Source organism: Copadichromis virginalis, linkage group LG5 (assembly GCF_057382275.1).
Source record: "Copadichromis virginalis isolate Kocher_CV1m ecotype Utaka linkage group LG5, C_Virginalis_male_GT1.1, whole genome shotgun sequence".
NCBI lineage: Eukaryota > Metazoa > Chordata > Actinopteri > Cichliformes > Cichlidae > Copadichromis > Copadichromis virginalis.
Genome location: NC_140622.1, coordinates 27,701,794 through 27,725,795, shown reverse-complemented (window position 1 = coordinate 27,725,795; position 24,002 = coordinate 27,701,794). Strand labels below are relative to the sequence as shown.

Below are 24,002 nucleotides of genomic sequence, written 5' to 3'. Positions count from 1 at the left end.
AAGCAGCAGACATGGTGAGTAAAACGGTGCCAAAGTCATATACACAGAGCACAGCAGGGATAAAAAGAAAATCGCAGCAAGAGTTTCATGAAGAAAAAAAATATGCCAAAAAAAGTTTTATATCAATATAAAATGCCACAATCCCACATGTGGGAAGTGGCGGGTAAAGTGAGGAACGTAGAACTGCTTTTGGCTCCTCCTTTATTCACAAGGGGTTGCACTTCGATCTGCACTTGCGTAGACTGATTTTTTACACTCTTTGGCCCTCAGAAGATAACACTATCAGTTGTTTGTGTCTTGTTCTCAAACCAGGAACCTTTTGTGTACAAGGCAAATGTGTTAAACACTACACCATAGAGCCACTATACTAATGCCACTATGTTAAAAATCTAAATCTGCAAAATAATTATGTCACTAAATCTTTGAAATAAATCTTAGTAAACCTTTGTCCCCCCTTTACATCCATGTATCTATGGGGGTCATCTGGTCACGAACCAGGATGCTCAGATGTGCACCGTGTTGCTGATCTATTAAAGGTTGTTTTTGTTGTTGTTGTTGTTGTTTTTAAACAATCCTAAAATGAATCATTCACCATTTGTGTGTCAACCAGCTCCAGCTTCACATTATACTGTCACAGCGCCATTTTTACTCCTTCAGTCTTTTTCTTGAAAATAACACAAGAGGTTACTTGGGCTGAATGTTGTAATACTATGTATTCACTTGCACACTCCTAAGTAGTGTCTACTTTGAGTCTTTCTTTGATTAAATTTGGTATTCAAATTTAGGAAGTACTGGGATCAAATTTCTGATATCGTCATGCATCTACCCAGAAGTAATCAAAGCAGTCTGTGAGGCATCAGCCACACTGGCCATCATCCATTTCACTGTCCTGAAAACTTTCCATAATGACTAATAAGTGGCTAACTATTAACAAATGCGTGAGTGAATGAGCCATTAGTTTATTACCAGGTCACTGAGAGGAGAAAACAGACCAGCTGGCTGTTTTAAGGCTGAATTTAAGTTTGTTGATTGGACATTTTATCTGATTTAACATTCTGAAATGAAGACACAACAAAGAAGATTCCAGAGTGACGCACTGTGGATATGAGCTGAGATTTCTTCCATGCATACCAGTATGAGAGAAGGAATTCTTTCCCAGTTTAATCAGTCTGCAAACTCAAATACCACAGAGCAGGATGAGCTACTGTCTTTTCAACTACAGTTCTGCAATCTCTTCTAAAGGGTCAAGAAACTCAAGTAGAAAATGAAAATAATGTTTGTCAAATATAATATTTGTTTAATAACATGCAGGTATATATGTTTGTGTTGTATAGAGTTGTCCACCTGCTTTGTTGGGATTTCTTGGAAAAAATAGCTATGTGTTGCGTTTTGTTGTTTGTTTAAATTTTGACAGTGCTGGTCCACAATCACCAAAAAAAGTAATAAAAAAAAGTAATAAAAAAGTAATAATGAACATTTAAAAAGATTGATTACTAGAACAGTTTCTTCCCCCCCCCCAAATCTGCACATCATCATCATATGAATGAAGCACTTTTTAAACCAGAAGCTGGACCACCAGCATTCCTGCAATACCTCCACCCACCATCAGAGCACTTCTCAGGAAAACACTGCATCCCTTTATCCTTCTATGTCTGTTCTCTCTCCATGTCCCTTTTCATCCATTAGTAGTGCCAGCTAAACAAACATCATGCTACTCCGTTTGGATTTTACTTTGCTCTTAGCTTCCAAAAACAGTACACACCATCAGCTGGCAGCTAGCCCTGCAGGCACAACAACCACTTAACCAGTCAGCAGGTCAACGCATGACACCAGTTTGTATCAACACTACAGACAGATTTAAAGAAAGTAGCAGTCACCTGATGGATAAACCCTCCCAGAATCACTCGCAGGAGTCACCCTGACTCCTGGAACAACTAAAAATAATTCCACCTTAGAGCAGGACATCCAATATTGGGATTTAATGCAAACAAGATCCAAGGTCTATGAAAATATGTATACTAACAAATAATTAGATGACCTAATCTAGTCAATACCTTAAGAAAAAATAGCAAAGATAAACCCAGACACCAAATAATAGTATTCAAGAGAAATTCCAGTGTAAATTCTTCAGTTTCCAAATCAACTAGAACATGCACATATTTGTTTCATCACTAGCACTGCAGCTCCCATACAAACAGATAAAGCGGATTATTCCTTCATTAGCAAAATATGACAAAGTACTTTTACAAAAAGCAGCACCAAACATCCATCACTGCAGGAGTCTTGGGCCAGTCAAGACACATTTCACTCTCTTGGAGGCTTGATAAACAAGTTCTTGAAATGTCAGTGCCAGTCATAAAACAGAAGCAAGGTGACTCTACCACATGCAAAAAAACTCATACAGGGTTTAAAGTGGGCCTGTTATGCTATGTTATTTCTCAAATGCTCAAATTAAACATGGCCAAAGTATCAAATAATAAAGTCAGGGTATTTACAAGTATTCCCTGTGAGCCATCAGTTACTTTAAATTTATCTAAGCCAGAGACACAATGAGAGCAATCAGTGGACAACTCTACATCAGCAAAGATGGTAGTAAAAGTTCCAGGTGAAAAGTTAAAATTTTAAGCTTTTATTAAAATCAGACTTGACTAGTAATGTTATCAATTGCATACAATTGTTTTATGTTCCAGTAGCAAAAATTTAATTTACATAGCTGGTAGGATGGCTGTCAAACAGAGGTATTATTGCACAGCCAAAGGTGTCAAACATTGTTTTGAAAAATATTGGCGCAAAGATATTTTAAAAATGTAGTAAAATAAAAAACAAAAGTGAATTAGGAGATGAAATCACATATTAGAGAGCTGTGCTATAAGGTTAGATGTTAGCTATCAATCTGATGCTCAACACAGAAAGCACTGATGAGTTACAGTGGGGCAAAAAAGTATTTAGTCAGCCACCGATTGTGCAAGTTCCCCCACTTAAAATGATGACAGAGGTCAGTAATTTGCACCAGAGGTACACTTCAACTGTGAGAGACAGAATGTGAAAAATAAATCCATGAATCCACATGATAGGATTTGTAAAGAATTTATTCGTAAATTAGGGTGGAAAATAAGTATTTGGTCACCTCAAACAAGGAAAATCTCTGGCTCTCACAGACCTGTAACGTCTTCTGTAAGAAGCTTTTCTGTCCCCCACTCGTTACCTGTATGAATGGCACCTGTTTGAACTCATCATCTGCATAAAAGACACCTGTCCACAGCCTCAAAAAGTCAGACTCCAAACTCCGCCATGGCCAAGACCAAAGAGCTTTCGAAGGACACCAGGAAAAGTATTGTAGACCTGCACCAGACTGGGAAGAGTGAATCTACAATAGGCAAGCAGCTTGGTGTGAAAAAATCAACTGTGGGAGCAATCATCAGAAAATGGAAGACATACAAGACCACTGATAATCTCCCTCGATCTGGGGCTCCACGCAAGATCTCATCCCGTGGGGTCAAAATTATCATGAGAACGGTGAGCAAAGATCCCAGAACCACACGGGGGGACCTGGTGAATGACCTGCAGAGAGCTGGGACCAAAGTAACAAAGGTCACCATCAGTAACACACTACAACGGCAGGGAATCAAATCCCGCAGTGCCAGACGTGTTCCGCTGCTGAAGCCAGTGCATGTCCAGGCCCGTCTGAAGTTTGCCAGAGAGCACATGGATGATACAGCAGAGGATTGGGAGAATGTCATGTGGTCAGATGAAACCAAAGTAGAACTTTTTGGTATAAACTCAACTCGTCGTGTTTGGAGGAAGAAGAATACTGAGTTCCATCCCAAGAACACCATACCTACTGTGAAGCATGGGGGTGGAAACATCATGCTATGGGGCTGTTTTTCTGCCAAGGGGACAGGACGACTGATCCGTGTTAAGGACAGAATGAATGGGGCCATGTATCGTGAGATTTTGAGCCAAAACCTCCTTCCATCAGTGAGAACTTTGAAGATGAAACGAGGCTGGGTCTTCCAACATGACAATGATCCAAAACACACCGCCCGGGCAACAAAGGAGTGGCTCCGTAAGAAGCATTTAAAAGTCCTGGAGTGGCCTAGCCAGTCTCCAGACCTCAACCCCATAGAAAATCTGTGGCAGGAGTTGAAAGTCCGTGTTGCTCGGCGACAGCCCCAAAACATCACTGCTCTTGAGAAGATCTGCATGGAGGAATGGGCCAAAATACCAGCTACTGTGTGTGCAAACCTGGTAAAGACCTATAGTAAACGTTTGACCTCTGTTATTGCCAACAAAGGTTATGTTACAAAGTATTGAGTTGTATTTTTGTTATTGACCAAATACTTATTTTCCACCCTGATTTACGAATAAATTCTTTACAAATCCTATCATGTGGATTCATGGATTGTTTTTTCACATTCTGTCTCTCACAGTTGAAGTGTACCTCTGGTGCAAATTACTGACCTCTGTCATCATTTTAGGTGGGGGAACTTGCACAGTCAGTGGCTGACTAAATACTTTTTTGCCCCACTGTACATGTAGCTGACCAGCCAGCAATGCCTCTCTCTCTCTGTCACTTTTCCCCACCCATCTACCCTAATACTGCTAGCCCAAGTTCAGAGGAGGACTGCAGCTTTGAGATGAGTGATAGTGGTGCAGCAGTGCTTGCACTACAAAACCAGGCTCAGATAGAGGCTTGCTGCACCTTCCTTCATATGGAGGGAAAGGGGGCACGACTGTTGTTTACATTCAACAGTTTCCTATAGGCTGACTACTTCTTGTTGGTCCTGGTTTAGGATATTGAGAGATCTGTGCTTTAATTCAGACATCTGTAACAGCATTATTTAGATTATTTAGATTAAAGTGTACATTTTTAAGGCACATACACAACTGTGCTACCGTGCAAATTAATTATGTTTGAGAAAGGCAAGGAAGTGCATACTCTGCATGTGAGTGTGTAGTCTGGGCTTTAACTGTCTATGAGCACAGAAGCCCCGCCTACAAATGAATGAATGAATGAATGAATGAAGTAACCATCGTTTTATTTATTTGTTTTAAACACACACATCTTTGTTCTCTACAAGTTCCACGTTGACAGTGATACGTTTTTTTGGCACTGATCTGAAGTCATAGTACTCTGACATTCTTGATATAGAGTCAGAGCCAAGATTTACTTAAACGCTTTTTAAACAGCACTATGTATCTGACATTGTAAGCTGTAATCTGAAACACCTGATTATATTTAAATATTTTTAAAAAGTCCTTGTTGAAAAAAAAGTGTTTGATAATCTTAAATTATTGATAAGATATGAGTTATAGATTAGCTGGCAGGATACAAGTCTTAAAACTGATGTGATGCAATCAAATGGAGAGAAGATATGTCACCGTGTTTGTGTACTACAGCAGCATCAACGCCACACTGAGGTGTACCTCAGTAATACTAGTTGGCTAGACCCATGGCAGACCAGACAAGCATTCATTGGCGTCATCTGAATAATTGGTTATCAGTCACATTTGTAAGTCTACTTTAAAAAGACTTTAGGTCCAATCCTGAAACAAACCGTGGCTGAACTATGGAGCTCGTTTCACTTAACAACGACAACGACAACTTCTCGAGGTTATTGCAGCAAAGTTTTTATTGTAGCCTTTTCCAACAGTCTGATCCAGGATTTTTTATTTTTTTATTTTTTATAATTATCTCTTTTATTGGGACAGCTGTTGAACATAACAGTAGTTTGCCTTTTTACACTTTCTTTGCTGTCACATTTTAACTTATAATTGAAAAATAAAGAAGACAGAAAAAGAAGAGAAAAGAAAAGAAGAAGAAAGAAAGAAAAAACTAGGTTTAGGAGGCAGCAGGGCAGGTAGGTTTACGTAGTACTCAGGGTTGTAACATCATACACAAAATCACACCTCATATGCTTAACATAGTCTGTCCATTTAGACCATATTCCGTAGAAGGTATCCCTCTGAAGTTTAAGAGAAAATGACACTTTTTCCCCATGGTACAGATCTCTTGTACAGAATGTATCCAGTCTTCTATCGTTGGTGGTTCAGGCTTAAGCCATCTTCTCGTAAGAGGCTTTTTACTTGCGGCCAGAAGGATATACAGGAGTCTTCTGTCATTGGAATTCAGTTTATCCACTGGTGCATTGCACAAAAATATGGTCTCAAAAGTTGAAGGAAAAACAAATGAAAAAACATTTTGTAAATGATCATGGATTAGAGACCAATACTGGCGAATAACTTTACAGCGTTAGCGCCGTTAGCGCCGTCTCCCCCACATCTCCAACATTTATCACCAATTCCTCGATATCTTTGTTGAGCAGGGGTAATGAAAAATCTCATAATGCTTTTCCAGCAAAATTCACGCCAAACGTTAGACCCAGTGGTAGCCCACTGTATCTTGCATGCGTGAGCGCAACACTTCTCTGTAATTGTCAAATTACCCTCCTTTTCCCACTTCGCTTTAATATACAGAGTGCTGTCGTTTTTACACCGCCGGATGCTGTTATATAATTTAGAAATAATTTTACTTTGCACAGGATTTTTTATTAATACATTTATTAGTACTGTATGGAAAAAAAAATACAACAAAAATTGGCCAAGTAGCCAATTTGCTTCATCTGAGAATCAACCAGTGGAAATGCCATCGATGGCCCAAAAAGGCTGGCAGCTGGGCAGTCAATTCGATGCCACACTTCTTCTTCTTTTTTTTCTTTTTTTTTAAACTTAAAAAAATGGTTCTGTTGAACCCTGTGAAGTTTTCTCTCTCTTATGTTCAAGATTTCTTAGCTCCAAGCCCAACTCCATCAACTCAGTTTCACTTGTGATGGCAGCGCACCCAAGTATGACTTCGACAGGAATTTAGCAGAGGACTATGAAGACTAAATTCATCTTTCGCCAATAAGAACCCCTGAACACAAACCTAGATCTGCCAATAGCTGTTCTTTGGATCTGCTCAGGACATAACTTGTTCAAACTCTAAAAAACTATTTTAAGTAACTTTCACATGATATTTGCCAACTTCCACATGAGCAAAGCCAGCCATTCAAGTTTTATACACATTTAGTACACAGATGGCAGTAGCATGTTCTGCCATCGCTTCTTTGGCGTTTAATGAGCGATTTGTACCCAAAGTCAAATACTTTTTTCTCCCTCAGCATGGAGCTGACATGTAAACCCAACATTCACAGGTTATAGAGCATGTTTCAAAGAAAGGCTGCAGATGGAGAGAGAGAGAAAGCAGGAGAGCCAGCTGACTGGAGACTGGACTCCTGCCACCATTTCCATAAGAGGCCGTTTGCTGCTGCTGCTGGCAAACAAAAAGAGTGTTTTATCGGCGTGCTCATTTCTGCAATAGTGTCTGCCTTACCTTCAAAGGTGAATCTTAGTGCACAAATGTTTTGCTATAGACTTCACTGTCTTTAACAGTTAACATTACCTCCTTAATTAAGTTACACATTTTTCCATACTGAATATAAATTTAAGACAATAAAGAAACAAAAAAAAGTGCCAGAGGCTTTCTAGTTTCCTCTCCTTAAAGTGTGAGGATTTGACTTTTTTCTTTTTGGGGCATTTTTTTAGACTTTATTGGACTGGGACAGTACAGAGCAGACAGGAAACTAAGAAAAGAGCAAAGAGGAACAACATGTAGGAATCAAGCCCAGGATTCCTGCAGCCTTTTGTGATATGGATCTCCAGCTCAACCAAGTGAGCTATAGTGGCATCCCATTTTTGCTTATTTGTTTTTTGTTTGTTACACTTAGGAAACCTTTCCATTTTTGACTTAATATATTAAGATAGTATTCTTCAAAAAGAAGATCTCCTTCAAGGAAGCTGGTGGGAATCATTTGTAACTAGAGCTGGGCGATAGAACGATAACGATATGTATCGCGATATAACTTTTACTCGATAGAGAAATTAAGCTATCGCGATAGACCTCGCCGCTCTTGTCCTCTTAAAAAAAAAAAAAAAAAAAAGGTCAGCCAATCCAAATTAAGTAGCGCAGAGCCGAACCAATCACAGCCGCAGCGTCACGTCGCGTGACTTGTTACGTACAGAACAAGTGCCAAGCCGCACGTGTGTTTGTTTGGGAAGCAGCCAGCGGGTAATGGAGCCAGCGCGTAATGGAGGAAGTGAGTGTGCCGACTAGAAAAATCAACCGAGCGTGACCGAAGAGAAAACAGATGATGGTTCCAATGCCGGAGAGATTGTCGAACGGAAGAGCCAAAGAAGTTCCGTAGTGTGAAGGTATTTCGGCTATTTCAAGTCTGACAAAAAACAGAGTAGCGTGCACTGTAAATTGTGCCGAAAGCAAGTCTGGAAATACAATAAACTGGTGCATGCGTCACACTGTGCGCCACGTTATTGTTTCGGTGAAATGAATTTCTACAATACTGTTACTGTTAATTCTACTGTCTGCAGTGTTTAAATGCTTACATATACACACAGTTACTGTCCGTCCACACATACGACTCTGTTCTGCTTCTATGCCCCAGCTTTGTTTACTTTTTCCCACCGAGGCTTCTAGACTTCTGATTGGCCAACATTTCTGCACGGTTAGGAATCTAGCGCCACCTGCTGCTTTGGCATGTTCATAGCAGCGTTTTCTTTCATTTCTCCCTTTATGTGTGGACGGGATTATTTTTAAAACGAAAACGGAAAATCTCCGTTTTCAAAAATACCCGTGTACGTGTGGACGTAGCCTCAGTCTCTGACTGGAAGCGCTAATTCGTCATTCGGCTTTTGTCAGACTAAAGTAACTGTTAAAACTGTTTGAAAAGCTAAGCTATACAACAAGGAGAGATTGAGAATTTCCTTTTAGTTCTCAGTTTATTTGATATTGACAAAAGTTAGTCAGTTTTGTCTGTTCTTCTGTAAAACAAACTAAGATTTATTTTTAGAATTAATATTTTGTTTCTAAGTGGAATTGACAATTTAGTCTGTTTCGTTTGTTCTAGTTTGAAACTTAAACGCTTTAGCGGCTGCCTTTTGTGTAGTTTGCAATATTTGCCTTTATCTATCTGAAAAAGTCTCATGTTCCTTAAGTACATCTACCCTGTTGAACTTATTATGGGAAATAAATATTTAAATAAAAACAAGCTGCTGATTATTTCACATTTTACTTGTGAGCAACGGCACATTTAAATCTTACAAATATAGTTATTTGGCTTATATCGTGATAGATATCGTTATCGCCTGAAATGAAAAAAACATATCGTGATATGAAAAAATCTCATATCGCCCAGCTCTATTTGTAACCATGCAGACTGTTTTATTTACATACAAGCCCATATAAAGAAGAAGGTATTAACTTTGTTATTACACCTTTGAGGTAGCAGTTGAGATAGTAGCAGAGGCAAATCCAAAAATGACCCCTGACAAGAAAGCTTAATTTCTCCTGTTCAAGAGACCAGGCTGGGAAAATCTCATTCATATTGTTTCTGTTATTTTTCATAGTTTGACATTATGGCATCTGCTGTGATGCTTGCATCTCTGATGAAGTCTCACAAGTGTCAGTTTTGTTTTTATAACTAGATGGTTTACACTGAGTTTGTAACTGCAGACAAATAATCAAATAATTTGGAATACAATATTTTTAATTTACAAGGTTGAGATGGCTCTTTTGACAGTACATATCCAAGATAAATTATAATAATTGTAATATTTCTGACACAGTCAAAATTGAGTTGAATCAAGTACAATCAGGGACCTTGTGAATCAGAACTGAATAAGTTGTAGAAATCAGTGACAATACCCAGCCCTAGTGGTCACTGTAAAATGGTAAATGGCCTGTATTTATATAGCGCTTTACTAGTCCCTAAGGACCCCAAAGCGCTTTACATATCCAGTCATCCACCCATTCACGCACACATTCATACACTGGTGATGGCAAGCTACATTGTAGCCACAGCCACCCTGGGGCGCACTGACAGAGGCGAGGCTGCCGGACACTGGCGCCACCGGGCCCTCTGACCACCACCAGTAGGCAACGGGTGAAGTGTCTTGCCCAAGGACACAACGACCGAGACTGTCCATGCCGGGGCTCGAACCGGCAACCTTCCGATTACAAGGCGACCTCCCAACTCTTGAGCCACGACCGCCCCGCCACTGTAGGACTGCTTGGAAAGAAACACAAGGGTACAGGCTGTATTTAAAAAAGGAGAATTTATTTTTTTCTTAAAAAAGAAAAAAAAACAAATTAAAAATACACACAGCCACAGTGGCACTCTTTCTAACTCAACATTTTGATTCATCAAAATCAAAAGAGTCATACAGTAGTGGCAGAGTAGAGTCAACCATACTCTGTTGCTAACAAAATGCCGTTATTAAACTGCATCCATAAACCATACAGGTGCTAAGTAACACACTAATAAAAAATCTAGAATTTAACTCATCAAAACTGGAACATAAACTTCTTGGATCGTCATTATCAAACAACAAGCCATATTGTTTGCCAGACGATGTGATTTAAAATATTTCTGAAGACACAGATATGGTGGACAGGTCCAATTCAGTACCTTAAGTTAGCAGAACAGGTAGCTTATGGCTGTCCATGTATTTATACCTCATAATCAGACAGTGACTCCCCTAAATTCAAATCTCAAAAGAATACAAATAGGTGAGTAACTTTCTATGCCAGAAGAAAATCCTGACAATAGTCTTACCTAAAAGTTGCTAACATATAAACCAAACCAGGTTGACTTCTAACAAGCTCATGAGGATTAACTGTTAACAGCATCATCATTCCTATTTGAGGAAGTACTAAAAAGCTGAAGATGGGTTGCATCATCTCTGACCAATCAACTGGTTCACCTGTTAACTTGAGTGAACAAGACGTTTACTCATTCAGCTCTTCCACAATAATCTTCCCACAAAGCTGGTTCCTGTTCAGCTGGAGTTTGTATGTTGATCTTGGTACACTGGGTTCCTGGTATAACCCTCACTGACTTAGCACACAAAAAGACATGAATAGAGTTGGTGTAGAATAGGATAATGTAACACACATACAAATAGTAAATGGGCTTTAACACCCCTACAGTCTAAAAATAAAAAGCTCCCAACAGCTTGCATCGTGTCTAAACAAGTTATGAAGACTGCCTCTAGCCTAACATGTTTAAATACTAATTAAAATGTACTAAAATCTGCAGCAACATGTCAGGATCAGTCAAAATTCAGACAGAGAAGAGATAGAATGACATACAGGACATCAGAATATCTGCTGTTCCCATTGACAGTGGTGATATCAGAGCCCCAACACTTAAAGATACATTTTGGAATTTATCCATCTCAATAGACTATCCCAGCTTTTTACCAGCAGCTGTTTAAAGAGCCAAGGCAAAGGAGATGTTAAAGATGAAACCAAACTTCATCTGCCATGTTTTTCTCCCAGTGAGGGAAAAAAAATATTCACATTTACTGTAACCTGGTTCAAATTCAGTCATCACTTAAAGCCAATAAAGAAAATCTCATTGGTCATTTAAATATGTCGCTGATTCAGGATGTCAGCTCATACAATTTGTTTAGTTATTTTATTTTACTTTGCTTATGCTATTTGTATATGTACAGCACTTTGTGAACCCTGGTTTTATGTTAAAGTGCTTTATAAATAAAGCTGGTATGGTATGGTATGGTATGGTATGCATTAAGGAACAGGAAAAATACATTTCACCTAAAGGCTACTGGATGTTTTGGGTTATTGAAAAGCTGTTTTTAAAAAGGATGTAAATAAGACACCTGTCCTAGTTTCATAACGGTCAGAAACTGCACTTCTAAAGATCCATTGTGGTATCCTGCTCCAATATCTGGAAGCAGCACTCTATCACTAAACACATGAACGATGCCAAAGCTGAGGCTGCCAGGCTGCTCTTCTTGCCAAAAGAGTCTTATTCCTCCACACACGTGCTCAGATATTAAGTGTACTACAGATCTGAATCCACTCTGTATAGCAACGTTCTTGTGCCTTGTTGGCATTCATGCTGAGGTTATTACCATGCCGTGGATTATTGACACCAGACAACAACTCTGCTCTGCTGTCAGCACTGCTTTCCACCAGCTGCCTGGATGACTGACCAGCTCTTTGGCTGCCTTTAATCATGATCTAACTACCAATGATGCTGTGTTAAAATCCACATTGGCTACCTTCCTCATCATTGACTTTAGTTTTATGAAAATTTTGTTTTATGAAAATGGTAAAAAAGTATTTAACATGATTCATATACAGAGCATTCTCATTCCCAACGCGTGACATACCGACGTAGGGCTGTGTGATATGACCAAAATCTCATATCCTGATATCGTCCGATAACGATATAAATCACAAAAATGTAACATTTTCTGTCAATTCTGTGAATCTCGGGCAACTCGACTTGCGTGACGTTTTTCCAGCTGGGCATCCTTTACCTGGAGTCGAGTGTTTTAACCGATGCATGAAACTATACATTTTTAGACATAAGTTGTAACAGCTACCATTTTCTTTCAAAAGTTTGAGTCAAAGGTTTATTTATTTAGCACCTGACGGCTCTTTTTTGCTTCTCATCTGTAAACTCTCTGCATACTCTTTCACGTGATTCAGCGAGGTCTATCGCGATAGCTTAATTTCTCTATCGAGTAAAAGTTATATCGCGATACATATCGTTATCGTTCTATCGCCCAGCTCTATGTTCAGTATAAATAAAAATAGAATGATTTACTTTTTTTTTTTTTAAAACCTACAACAAGCAGATGTTGACAGAAAAAAGAAAAGAAAGAAAACAAGACGAGTTGGCTTGTGCAGTCATGTCTATGTCCTGCAGGATGCTAAGTCTGGTCTGATCTGGTCTACTGGCACGTGTTAGGGTTCTCAGCATACAAACACACTGGATGAATGAATGACTGGTGGGATAACTAGTGAGTAATACAGCTGTATTAGAGGGATCACCTCACTAAGTCTAAATCGGATTTAATCTGACAAGTATCTGCCTGCGAGTCCATCCGACTGACAAACTGGTCAGTGGCTACAGACACTGACCTGTAAAAAGAGTTAGGAAAATGGACAAATATATTGGCTCTCTTCACTATTATGACCAACTCTTCATGTGGTGGTGTCGGTGGTAATGGGTGAGGTTAGGCTTTTACTTTTACCAATATATCAGCAATTGTCTGGCGGAAAATTTTAAACACACTGCCCAACCCAACTGGGAAAACTGTTCCTATGATTCATGTCAGTGAGGTGGGACGTAAACCTGATATAATCTGACGTAAAGCTTCCTTTATTTATATTATATTATATAAAGTCCACCCTATTTTTTTGACTACCATCTACTTAAAAAGGCTGGGTAGGTTTGAAATATTATGACAGTCATACAGTCCTGCCAATGGGGAAAATGGAAAATAATTTTATTTTTCATTTATTAAAGCTAAAATTACATTTATGGTTTTCAAACTGGCAAAAATTGGTTCAGACAAAACTGTGCAAGAACCAAGTCTGCTTATGTATATATTCACTCCTTTAACATCCATCCATGAAACAAGGAAAACTGTTAATATTCAATTATATATAAATCAGATTTTTAATATTCAGTCACAGCTCTTTACACCGCCCTATAAGCAGCCATTCTGATCCAAGACAAGTCTGCTAAGAACCATTTCTAATTAGGTAGGACATGTGGTTCTCTGGGGCCACTTTGAAGGAAAATTATTTACATTTGTCGTTTCTAGATTAACTTATAACATTATAATAACCCTATTCATTCATTTATAACATTTTGGTGCACTACCCACATTTTTTATGACATGTAAACAAAGATCAGGTGTAAGAGTAGTGAGTAATGACAAACAGCGGGAAATTTAATGGGATATGTGCACAGACAGAGTGTTATCAATTAGTCACATTTATCAGGAATTTTTAAAGCGCTTTGAGGAAAGTAGAAAACATGACTGACTGACATATCCTCTTGCTACAAATCAATCTGTCTGACTGTCTGGAGCTCTTGAAGCCATACCGTTCCTAAACTGAAGTCCCAGGACCTCCAGGGTTAAGAGAGAAGCAGCTGGGTCGAGTCTGACCTTCCCATGATGGCTACTACCTAAATAAACACTTCATTATTTTCTCTCAGAGCCCTTCAGATATTCATCTCACCAGCTGCGTTCATGTCAATTAGCTCATCCTTCCTCTGCAGTAGTTAGCGGCACCAGGAGTCCACGGCATAGCGTGCAAGCATAGAGTTAGTCTCTCAGTCTGACTGAGACACTATAACCTGACCAAATGTAAAAGGTCAGTGCTCCCTGTCTGCTTGAAGTCTAGGGTGTCAGACGAATCAACTAAGTAGAAAAACCAGCAAACACTCACAAACATTAGTAAACTGACCACAGTCAGGTAGATGACGTTAAACATTGGCCATAAAAATACTGCATGTGTACTTGAGAGCTTTGGTGATTGTGGCTAGCAGAGCTAAAATCAGCAACCCTCATTTCTTGCAGGCTAGATCCATATACATGTGCAGAATATGGTTAGACATGTTTATGTCAGTTTATTCTGACATAGTGGGCAATCATTGCCTCTTTTTGTTACATATGAAATATGTCCCTCACACTCACAGATCTCAGACAGAAAGTGATAAAGGCATTGCCGTCCTGACTACTATGGGAGATGTTGAAACATCTTTGAGTCAATAGGCAACTGCTATTATAGATTTAAAAAAAAAAAATTGTTTAACAGGTGCAAATCCACACTAATAATGTTCAGGACTATGTCTGACCTGGTGTGCTCTTTCTGCCAGACTATGAGCTTCTCACAGTCAAGTTTCAGAGACGTTAGAGGTAATTAAACATGGGCTGCAAGTTCAAAGTGTATAAATACACATGAAGTGATTAGAAACCACCTCAGAAAGAACTTCTTCTTCTAGCTGCCCCTCTGTTGGTCTTCCTTGGTCTCTTGTGTTCTGGGGGCCTCTGGATGTCTGGAGTTTTGATCTCCTCCACACCTGCTTCATGCCCTGGAGGACGGGGCTGTGCCCCCCCCCCACCACACCCTCTAGCAGATTATTACATGAAGGAACCTTTTAAAAAACAAAAAACAAGCGTGTCCATGCTCACAGGTGTACACACGGGTGATCACACCCACAAACTACACCCTTTTTGGCTCCTACCTCAAAGCACACTGTGTTCTGTTGATCTTATGTGCTGCACAATAATGTTTAACATTTAGTATTTACTGTCATATTCCCATATATCATTGTGATGTTGTTTATTCTATTACTCTTGTTCTCTTCTGCTTGTTTTCTTTTTTCTTTCTCAGCAGGTGATCCAGGTGATTGATATATGCATTTTTTTTTCTCTGCCCGTTCTGTTGGTTTTTGTCTTTTGCCCTTCTCCCCTGTCCCTCTTCTCAGCTGTTTCTCTTTCCCTCTTTCTTTCTCCCCTTCTTTCCCCCAGTCAAGTCTGTCCCGTATTCAGTAAGTGAAAATAAAATAAACAATAAAAGGTGAATCAAATGGACCATTACGGCAAGGCTGGGATGGTCAGTTTGGTAAAGTAAATCCGTTGGGCATCTTTCTTTGCCTTTAGACAACAATTCTGATGGCAAAAGAGCCAAACGGGACAGGCCAAAAAAAAAAGGAAAAAGAAAAAAAAGAAAGAGCTTCTTCAAGCAGTTAAGATTACCTTCATTAATGTGAAGAAACAGCCCAAAGACAAGTCTGAGGTGGGAAAGAATAGAATATGGAAATGATCGTGGCTCAAGAGTTGGGAGTTCGCCTTGTAATCGGAAGGTTGCCGGTTCGAGCCCCGGCTTGGACAGTCTCGGTTGTTGTATCCTTGGGCAAGACACTTCACCCGTTGCCTACTGGTGGTGGTCAGAGGGCCCGGTGGCGCCAGTGTCTGGCAGCCTCGCATCTGTCAGTGCGCCCCAGGGTGGCTGTGGCTACAATGTAGCTTGCCATCACCAGTGTGTGAATGTGTGCGTGAATGGGTGGATGACTGGATGTGTGAAGCGCTTTGGGGTCCTTAGGGACTAGTAAAGCGCTGTACAAATACAGGCCATTTACCATATGGAAAAAAGAGAAAAGAAAAGCAATAAAACACAAACAAAGAGAGCAGAATTGACAGAAATGTTATAGCTGAAAGAGAACAAAACAAAAAACCTGAGGTAAGAACAATATAACAACCAGTAGTTAAGGTCACTAGTAGTTCCAGTTTTGAAGTGCATAAATACCCCCATCTCTCTCAGGAGTCACTGCACCTAGTGCTCCGATTACCACTGGGACCACTGTTACCTTCATCCTCCACATCTTCTCGAGCTCTTCTCTGAGCCTTTGGTACTTCTCCAGCTTCTCGTGTTCCATCTTCCTGATGTTGCTGTCATACAGAACCGCTATATCTATCACTATGGCCGTTTGTCTACCACCACTATGTCCGGTTAGTTTGCCACCACCATTTTGTCTGTCTGCATCTGGAAGTCCCACAGGATCTCAGCTCAGTCATTCTCCACCACCCTTGGGGGCATCTCCCGTTTTGACCTCGGAACTTCCAGGTTATACTCGGCACAGATGTTCCTATACACCATAGGTGTCAAACTCTGGCCCGCGGGCCAAATTTGGCCCGCAGCCTAATTACATTTGGCCCGCGAAGCCATACCAAATTACTATTAGAGCTGGCCTACTGGTATTATACAGCTAATATATATATATTGTTTAGTATTAAGCTATGCTTGTTCCAAATTCAGTTTTCCAGCTAAACTTGTTTGAGTCCATAAGAAAAGATTCATTTTTATATCTGGAGGAAGTTTTTTTTAAAATAAATATTAATGTTAGCCCGCGACTTTGTTCCAGTTTTGAATTTTGGCCCACTGTGTATTTGAGTTTGACACCCCTGCTATACACTATGCCGCCCACTTTGTTATGGCGTTCCATGTATGCCTTGCCTGCTAGCATCTTGCACCATGCTGTTATGTGCTGGATTGTCTCAGGGGCATCTTTACACAGCCTGCACCTGGGGTCTTGCCTGGTGTGATAGACCCCAGCCTCTGTGGGTCTTGTGCTCAGAGCTTGTTCCTGTGCTGCCATGATTAGTGTCTCTGTGCTGTCTTTCAGTCCAGCTTTGTCCAGCCACTGGTAGGATTTCTGGATATCAGCCACCTCCTCTATCTGCCGGTGGTACATACTGTGCAGGGGCCTGTCCTTCCATGATGGTTCCTCGCCATCCTTCTCTTTCTTGGGTTTCTGCTGCCTGAGGTATTCACTGAGCACGCTGTCAGTTGGGGCCATCTTCGTGATGTATTCGTGGATGTTCGTCGTCTCATCCTGGACTGTGGTGCTGACACTCACCAGTCCCCGGCCTCCTTCCATCCGCTTAGCGTACAGCCTCAGGGTGCTGGACTTGGGGTGAAACAAGGAGCTTCCTTGTCTTGATGTCAGTGGCTTCTATCTCCTCCTTTGGCCAACTTATTATACCAGCTGGGTACCTGATCACGGGCAGGGTGTAGGTGTTGATAGCCTGTGTACACACGTGTACACACGTATATACATATACATGTATACACACGTATATACATATACATGTATACACACGTATATACATATACATGTATACACACGTATATACATATACATGTATACACACGTATATACATATACATGTATACACACGTATATACATATACATGTATACACACGTATATACATATACATGTATACACACGTATATACATATACATGTATACACACGTATATACATATACATGTATACACACGTATATACATATACATGTATACACACGTATATATGGCTGGGAGATATATATATGTATAGTGAATAACCAAACAGCAATCACTCCTCAAACCCTTTCACATTAGACTGATTTTTACAAGAACTAAAACTGCAGAGTCATGTGACACACAAACATTGTTTCTGCAAGAGGAAACTACGGTTATGAGGTACAGGTTAGGCAAGCCACTTTTAGAGTGAGTGAGTGAGTGAGTGTGTGTGTGTGTAGCATTATCCTAATACATATTTCTGCTGCCTTAGTCCCATGCAATCTATGCGAGTTAATTGCAAAACAGGTAATAATACTAGAACGCAAGGTAGTGGTCATTCGACTTCATATACTACTGGGAAGCTTAATCTATAGTAATACTGTTTTTTTGGAGATATGAACTTTTATATTTATAATCCAAATATGCGAGAATAATTAGTATCTACAGATATATATTTTTTTATATCAGTGGATGGAAGCAGAAAAAAACATCACTTTCCTTCACATTGAAACTCTCCATGCAGGCAATTTAATGAAGGATTTATTGGTCTTTTGATGTGAAAATACTGACTGTAAGGGAAAAAAACTCTTATTAGCGTGCGTGCATGTATACCTGTTTGCTTCACAAGTAAAACCAGTGTGAAGCACTGTGAAAAGTTAAAAATAAAGAACCTAATGAAAAACTGCGAAACATTACCTGACACGGACATGCTTGTGTGTGGACACATGCCCTTTGCCCCGACACCGCCACAAACAAAACCTCATTCTACAGGAAAAGAATTATCTAGGTCCTACATTTATTACATTAAAATTCAACTGACTGTATTAATCACACATATAGAGAGCAAATACAACCTTTTCATGAGCCATAAGAAAAAAAAACTTCCCTGGTAATAATAAAAACTCAAGTGATAAACCAATAATCTCAAATCATTACTCCCCTGTTTCAATACATTCAGCAGCATGTGTGCATGGTAAGATCCTACAGATCAGTGTGAGTCTGCATGTGCGTTTATTCCTGAACAGAGGAAAGGATGACGCTGCCAGTGTCGTTATAAATAGCCTGTGCTGCCTTTACACACACACACACACACAGACATACAGAGGGTATTTCAAAGTCCCTGCATACCACAGTGCTGGGTAATCCCGTGGCTGTCTCAGCCTGTTTAACCTGTTCAGCAGAGAAACTACAGATGCAACAACGCACAGATTTTATATGCCCAATTTACATTCAGACCTGTGCCTTTTAACAAAACAACAGTTTGGCTCCCCTGAAAGGGATTAAGTCTAATCGTAGACTGGAATGTGGGCTGCATTCAATGAATATCTGCTTTGAATTTTGGTTAGCCCTGGACTAAGTTTAGCCCCTGGTCTGAAAAATGAGTCCTACAACTATTTTTATCTCATTCTCTGCATTTAACAGATTCTTGGCTTTACTGTCCACTTTCTAATGACAGAAATTACTTAAATAATTCAGAAGAAAGACACATTATTTATTTAAATAAATAAATAAATAAATACATCCCATTTATAAGAAAACCTGGCAGATACACTAAATTTTCATTTTATCTTTTTGGTTTAGAACCAAGAGCACTCTTAATGGCTAAGAGTGCAACAATTTAGATTTTCAGTCCATGTATTGCCTGATCAAACTTAAAATAAGTGAGAATAAATTATCACTTCCACATGAGTATTATGGTATGAAATGATGGTCCCACACTATGAGATGGGAGAAGTTTGTATTGTGATTTCAACCTCTGTTTCAGTTATTGGCAGTTATACATGTCCAGGTCCAAAGTCTCCTTCAGTTCCCAAAAATCGAACACGGGGACCATACTGACAGTTAAACAGTCCAAACTCTTTCAGCTCCAATAAAATGATTAGTGTGGCTGTTACAATAAACTTTAACACCAAGTCATCCATGAAAGAGAGAATTCACAAAGTTTAGCCGAGTTAGGAATCCACTGGAAGTTAGTCAGAAGTATTTATTTAAAAAAACAGAACGAAAGAAAAAAAATAAAATGTACAGCTGTTTTATAAGTGCAGATATAAATGAAAACTAACATCTAAATAGCAGCAACATTTGGAGGGCTCCTAAGTTGGGCCAGTTGACATTTAATAATGTACTGCCTGGCTACAGATTTAGTAAATCGTTCTTGGTGAAAATCTTGCTTTTTAGGGTCCCTGATGGGCAGAGATAAATGCCATCATTTGATAGAAAGACAAGTCTGAGTTGATGCATCCATAATGCCAGGTTAGTCATTAATATGTTGCTGCAAAATTTGGATTTGTAACTACAAAAAGGTCCCAACTCAGTAGAGATGCACCGATCAACTCCCCAATCAGGAACTTGGCCAGCGTTTTCTGCCCTGACTGAGAAAAGGCTAGTTCATGTATGCACAACACATGCACACAGCAATGCAGACAAATCATCATATGCACATGCACAACCACACACTATGTCAAAACCATCTAACCTCCTCACTGCAAGTGAAGACACAGTTCGCCAAAGTAAAACACAAGAGTGAAAAAGCTCATAACAACAATCCCACTGAGACAAAGAACCTAACAAAGGAAAAGTGGTTAAAGCTACAACTATCCAGATCTTAGAGCCAGACACAAGCCAGCAGCCTCAGCGTGAGCAAAAGATCAAAGCAATTACGAGACAAATTACGGAGATGAGTGGGAAAAGAGAGAAGGGTCAATGCCCTGTTATCTGGTGAAGTTATAAAAATACTAGGAAATGATGCAAGTACCTGACATTTGGTTTGTTATATAAATCTGCTGAACTTGACATTGTTTGCCTACATAAAATATGACAGGTAAAGGTAGGTGTACAGCACCTCATTTTCATTCAATTATTTGTAACTCTTTCCAGTGACGGCAAACTTTATTTTCAATTTTCCAATGAGAGAAGATCTTGTAATGTACTGCAGTTTGGGGGAAAATTCTTAAATTTAACAATTTATTTTATTATGAAAGTAAAACGTTGCATTGAAGCAGAGTGGGTATATGCTATCAGTTAAAATTGAAGAAAATTCCAACTGGTGCATCTTTAAATCCTGATCCTTTTCAATTATGTAATTTTAGATAGCAGGTTAAGTCAACTACTTTAAATTTAAAAACATATGTGTGAAGATTTTCTCCAAAGTCGTTCAGTCACATCAGTCCACAGAACAAAGAGTTATCAATTAAGTGGTTTTAAAGCCGTATTTAATTTGCTGAAAACTTCCTTTTTTAAAAATTAAAAGCTGGGCAATATCAGCAAAATGCACACATTTGTTAAGTAAGCTACCCTACCTCAACTACACACTCACTAATCCTGCTTAGTGCCCCAATCGCTTAAAAGTTTATTATGAACCAGAAAAAGCCCCGACTAGTCACAGCATCAGCTGTTCTTATGGAGGTTCCTAACAGAAGTGACGAGGAAGCAATAAGAAGAGCTGGTTGAACTCTCTAAACTGTGGGCAGAAATACATTTTCCCAAGGGCTCACGTGAGAAAAAGAAGAGAAAACTGAGCATATCTGAGTTCAGTTTATTGGTGTGGCCCTCCACAAGGGTCAGTTTCTCATGTGGCCACCTTGGAAAAAATCAATTTCCCACCCCTGCTCTAAACACTAAAAACATGTGCTACAGCACTTCCTTTATAACTAAAGAGACAATGCCTCCCCACAATTCATAGTGACACAAACTAATCCATCAGCATAACTGACACAGATAGTGACACAGATTATTGTCACAGATTATACTGTTGTTAACATTGCTTTTTCATTTCATCCCACAACCTGCTCATATATTTCAAACTTTGAACAGCAGCCTGTTAAATCCACAGCAACACTATCATTATTAATACAGCTGTATTAAAATCTGCTACCTGGATTCATGAAGGTAAAAATGATTTATAAATATTCAAGTCAGAATTATAAGGCATATTAAATTATCCCAAGTTGATGTAAGGGTTACCATGATTCAGTTTGGAATAAGTTGGATCTCCTGCAACATTTTAAGCTCTTAGGTAATAACCTTATTTACACAGTAAAAGAAAGGTTGTGAGCTAATTGGGCTCATTCATGGAAAATATAAGTAAACAAGATGAGCAGCTAACATTGCAAAATTCCTCTTTATAGGGCTTTTATTCCTGTCTATTTAAAGATGCAAACCAATGAGGTGATATTTCTCACTGGTGGTTCTCTTTATTTGGCCAACCCATAAGAAGACATGGAGTAAATTTAAGTTAGTCCAGACGCTTTTCTTTGCAAGCTCCTTTGACTACGATGACCTGGATGACTGAGAACCTTCACAGACACATGGAGTAAAGTAACTATCTACTGTAGTTTCAGGCCCACATAAAAACCAAAGTAAAGCAATTTAAGTAAAGTAATTTTCAGTGCTGTTGCCGCTTACCTTGCCAGTCTTGTGGTCAAACCACACCAGAGCGTGATTCCTGGACAGCACCTTGCAGTCGAAGGTGGCGTTGTTCTGGGCTGGCCGGCACCGAGCCACCGACCTGCCGATCTTGACGGGCTCATCCAGGTACACATGCCGCTCCTGGAATGGGTGCGAGTTGGGTCGGCAGGCGAATATTGCCAGCGCTGAAGGCATTGATTTTGGCTTGAGAGTATTACTCCAACCAGTGACGAGGGGCAAGTTTTCTTGATCCAGAGTGGCAGGTTTTTCTGGTGGAGTCCCTCCTCCAAAAAAAAATAGGAATAATCTACGATATCTGCGGCCTATCTGTAGGCTGAAATGTTAGTCCTCTAATCTTCTAGGCACTAACTAGTAAACATGGTCCTCTCTTGTGTGTGAGAAATAAAAAACAAACCAACAGGTATAAAAAAAGACAGGACATTCCCCTCACTGACTGCCCACCGAAGCTACATAACGACGCTTATATGTGACAGCAGGCACTATGTACAGACCAAGCTGCCATGTGTCAAGACATACATGAGTGAGTATAGCACTGACAGCCCCTCACGTCCATCAAACTCCTTCTGTGCTGACTAAACTGTCTGTTTAACGTATATCAAGAGCAGTAGGTCCAATTATTGCGCGCTTCTGAGCTGTGTTGTCTTCTCTTGCAGCAAGCTAACAGCAGGCACACACCCCAGCGTTCATCACCCTATACACACATACACACAACACACACGCGTCTGTCATTTACTAAAGTGTCATCTATAAGTGTAGTTGACATGTATGGGTCTTCATAATCTGAGTGACCTTGTTGCCCTGATGCAGGGAACCTTAGCTACCTTCCTATCTCCCTACCTTCACCACTCCCTCCACCAGAGAACACCTAGCGAGCCCGAACGCCAAAACACCCCTGAGTTATAAAACTAAAGCAGCTCAATGCCCACTCTTCGTCTGAATTAGTCAGCGGAGACGTTTCAAAACCATCCACCGGGATGAACAGGGGAGGATTATCTGGTCGTCTTGTGCAACTAAAATGCTAATTGGCTAACTCGCTGGTGGACAGGCGAAGCGCTAACTCTCTTTTGGCGTTGTACTAGAAAGCTAGGTTAAGCTAGGCTAGGCTAATGAGTACTGACAAAGTTATCTTCCAGGTCCACAAATTTTTTCTCCCCATCTTTTTCAACCAGTCCGCTTACCGAATGGATACGGTATACCATCCCTGTCACCTGGAGTAAATAAAAGCAACACGCTAGCGCTTCTTTTTGCTAATATAGAGCTCTGCAGGCGAGCGTTAGCATTGAAGGGAGCTACCTAGCAGCTAGCCGGCTAACTGACAGTCAAAGCAGAAACCGACGCGGAAAAATCCGGGGAGTTTCTTGACTGCGGGTCCTCACGCATCACACACCAGTCCGATTATTTTCTGGGGAAAGCCCCAGTAAGAAACACAAGTTATGCCGCTGTCGTCTGTTGCAGTGTACCTCGTGGTTGCCGCTATAAGTTTTATATTAATGCCGTCGCCTTCCAACAGTTTTGTGGAAGGAATCTAGAAGAAGTTGTCCTCCTCCGCAAGTCCCAGCCGCCATACTGTAACTAGAGAGCAGACAGCGGTGGTGCGTTCACTGAACGATAGACAGCCGGAGGGATGCGTTCACTGACCAGCTGACATGAGCACCACCCACCGCTGAGCTAAGTCAGACTCGGAAAAAGTAATGAGCTTAAAAGATAAATACATAGATACAAACAGAATTATGAATTATTAAAAATATATAACGTGATTAACACTGACGATAAAAATGTAAGCACTTTTTTAAATGTAAAAAAAAGTAGATACGAGTAACGTGTTACAAAGTTGGTATTAAA

At 40.0% G+C, this 24,002-nt stretch overlaps 1 protein-coding gene across 8 annotated transcripts in view; it reads right to left on the bottom strand.

Annotated features, from left to right (window-relative positions):
• slmapa (sarcolemma associated protein a) overlaps window positions 1-23,749 on the bottom strand; it is an 83,327-nt gene extending 59,578 nt beyond the window's left edge. For all 8 annotated transcript variants that reach the window (XM_085457191.1, XM_085457195.1, XM_085457196.1 and 5 more), the window contains exons 1-2: window positions 23,621-23,749; window positions 22,137-22,423 (exon numbers count right to left, since the gene is read on the bottom strand). In XM_085457191.1, coding sequence (XP_085313317.1) covers window positions 22,137-22,334 — 198 coding nt within the window. In that variant the 5' untranslated portion in view covers window positions 22,335-22,423; window positions 23,621-23,749. The remainder of the gene's footprint in view (window positions 1-22,136; window positions 22,424-23,620) is intronic.
• Between the last annotated feature and the right edge of the window lie 253 nt (window positions 23,750-24,002).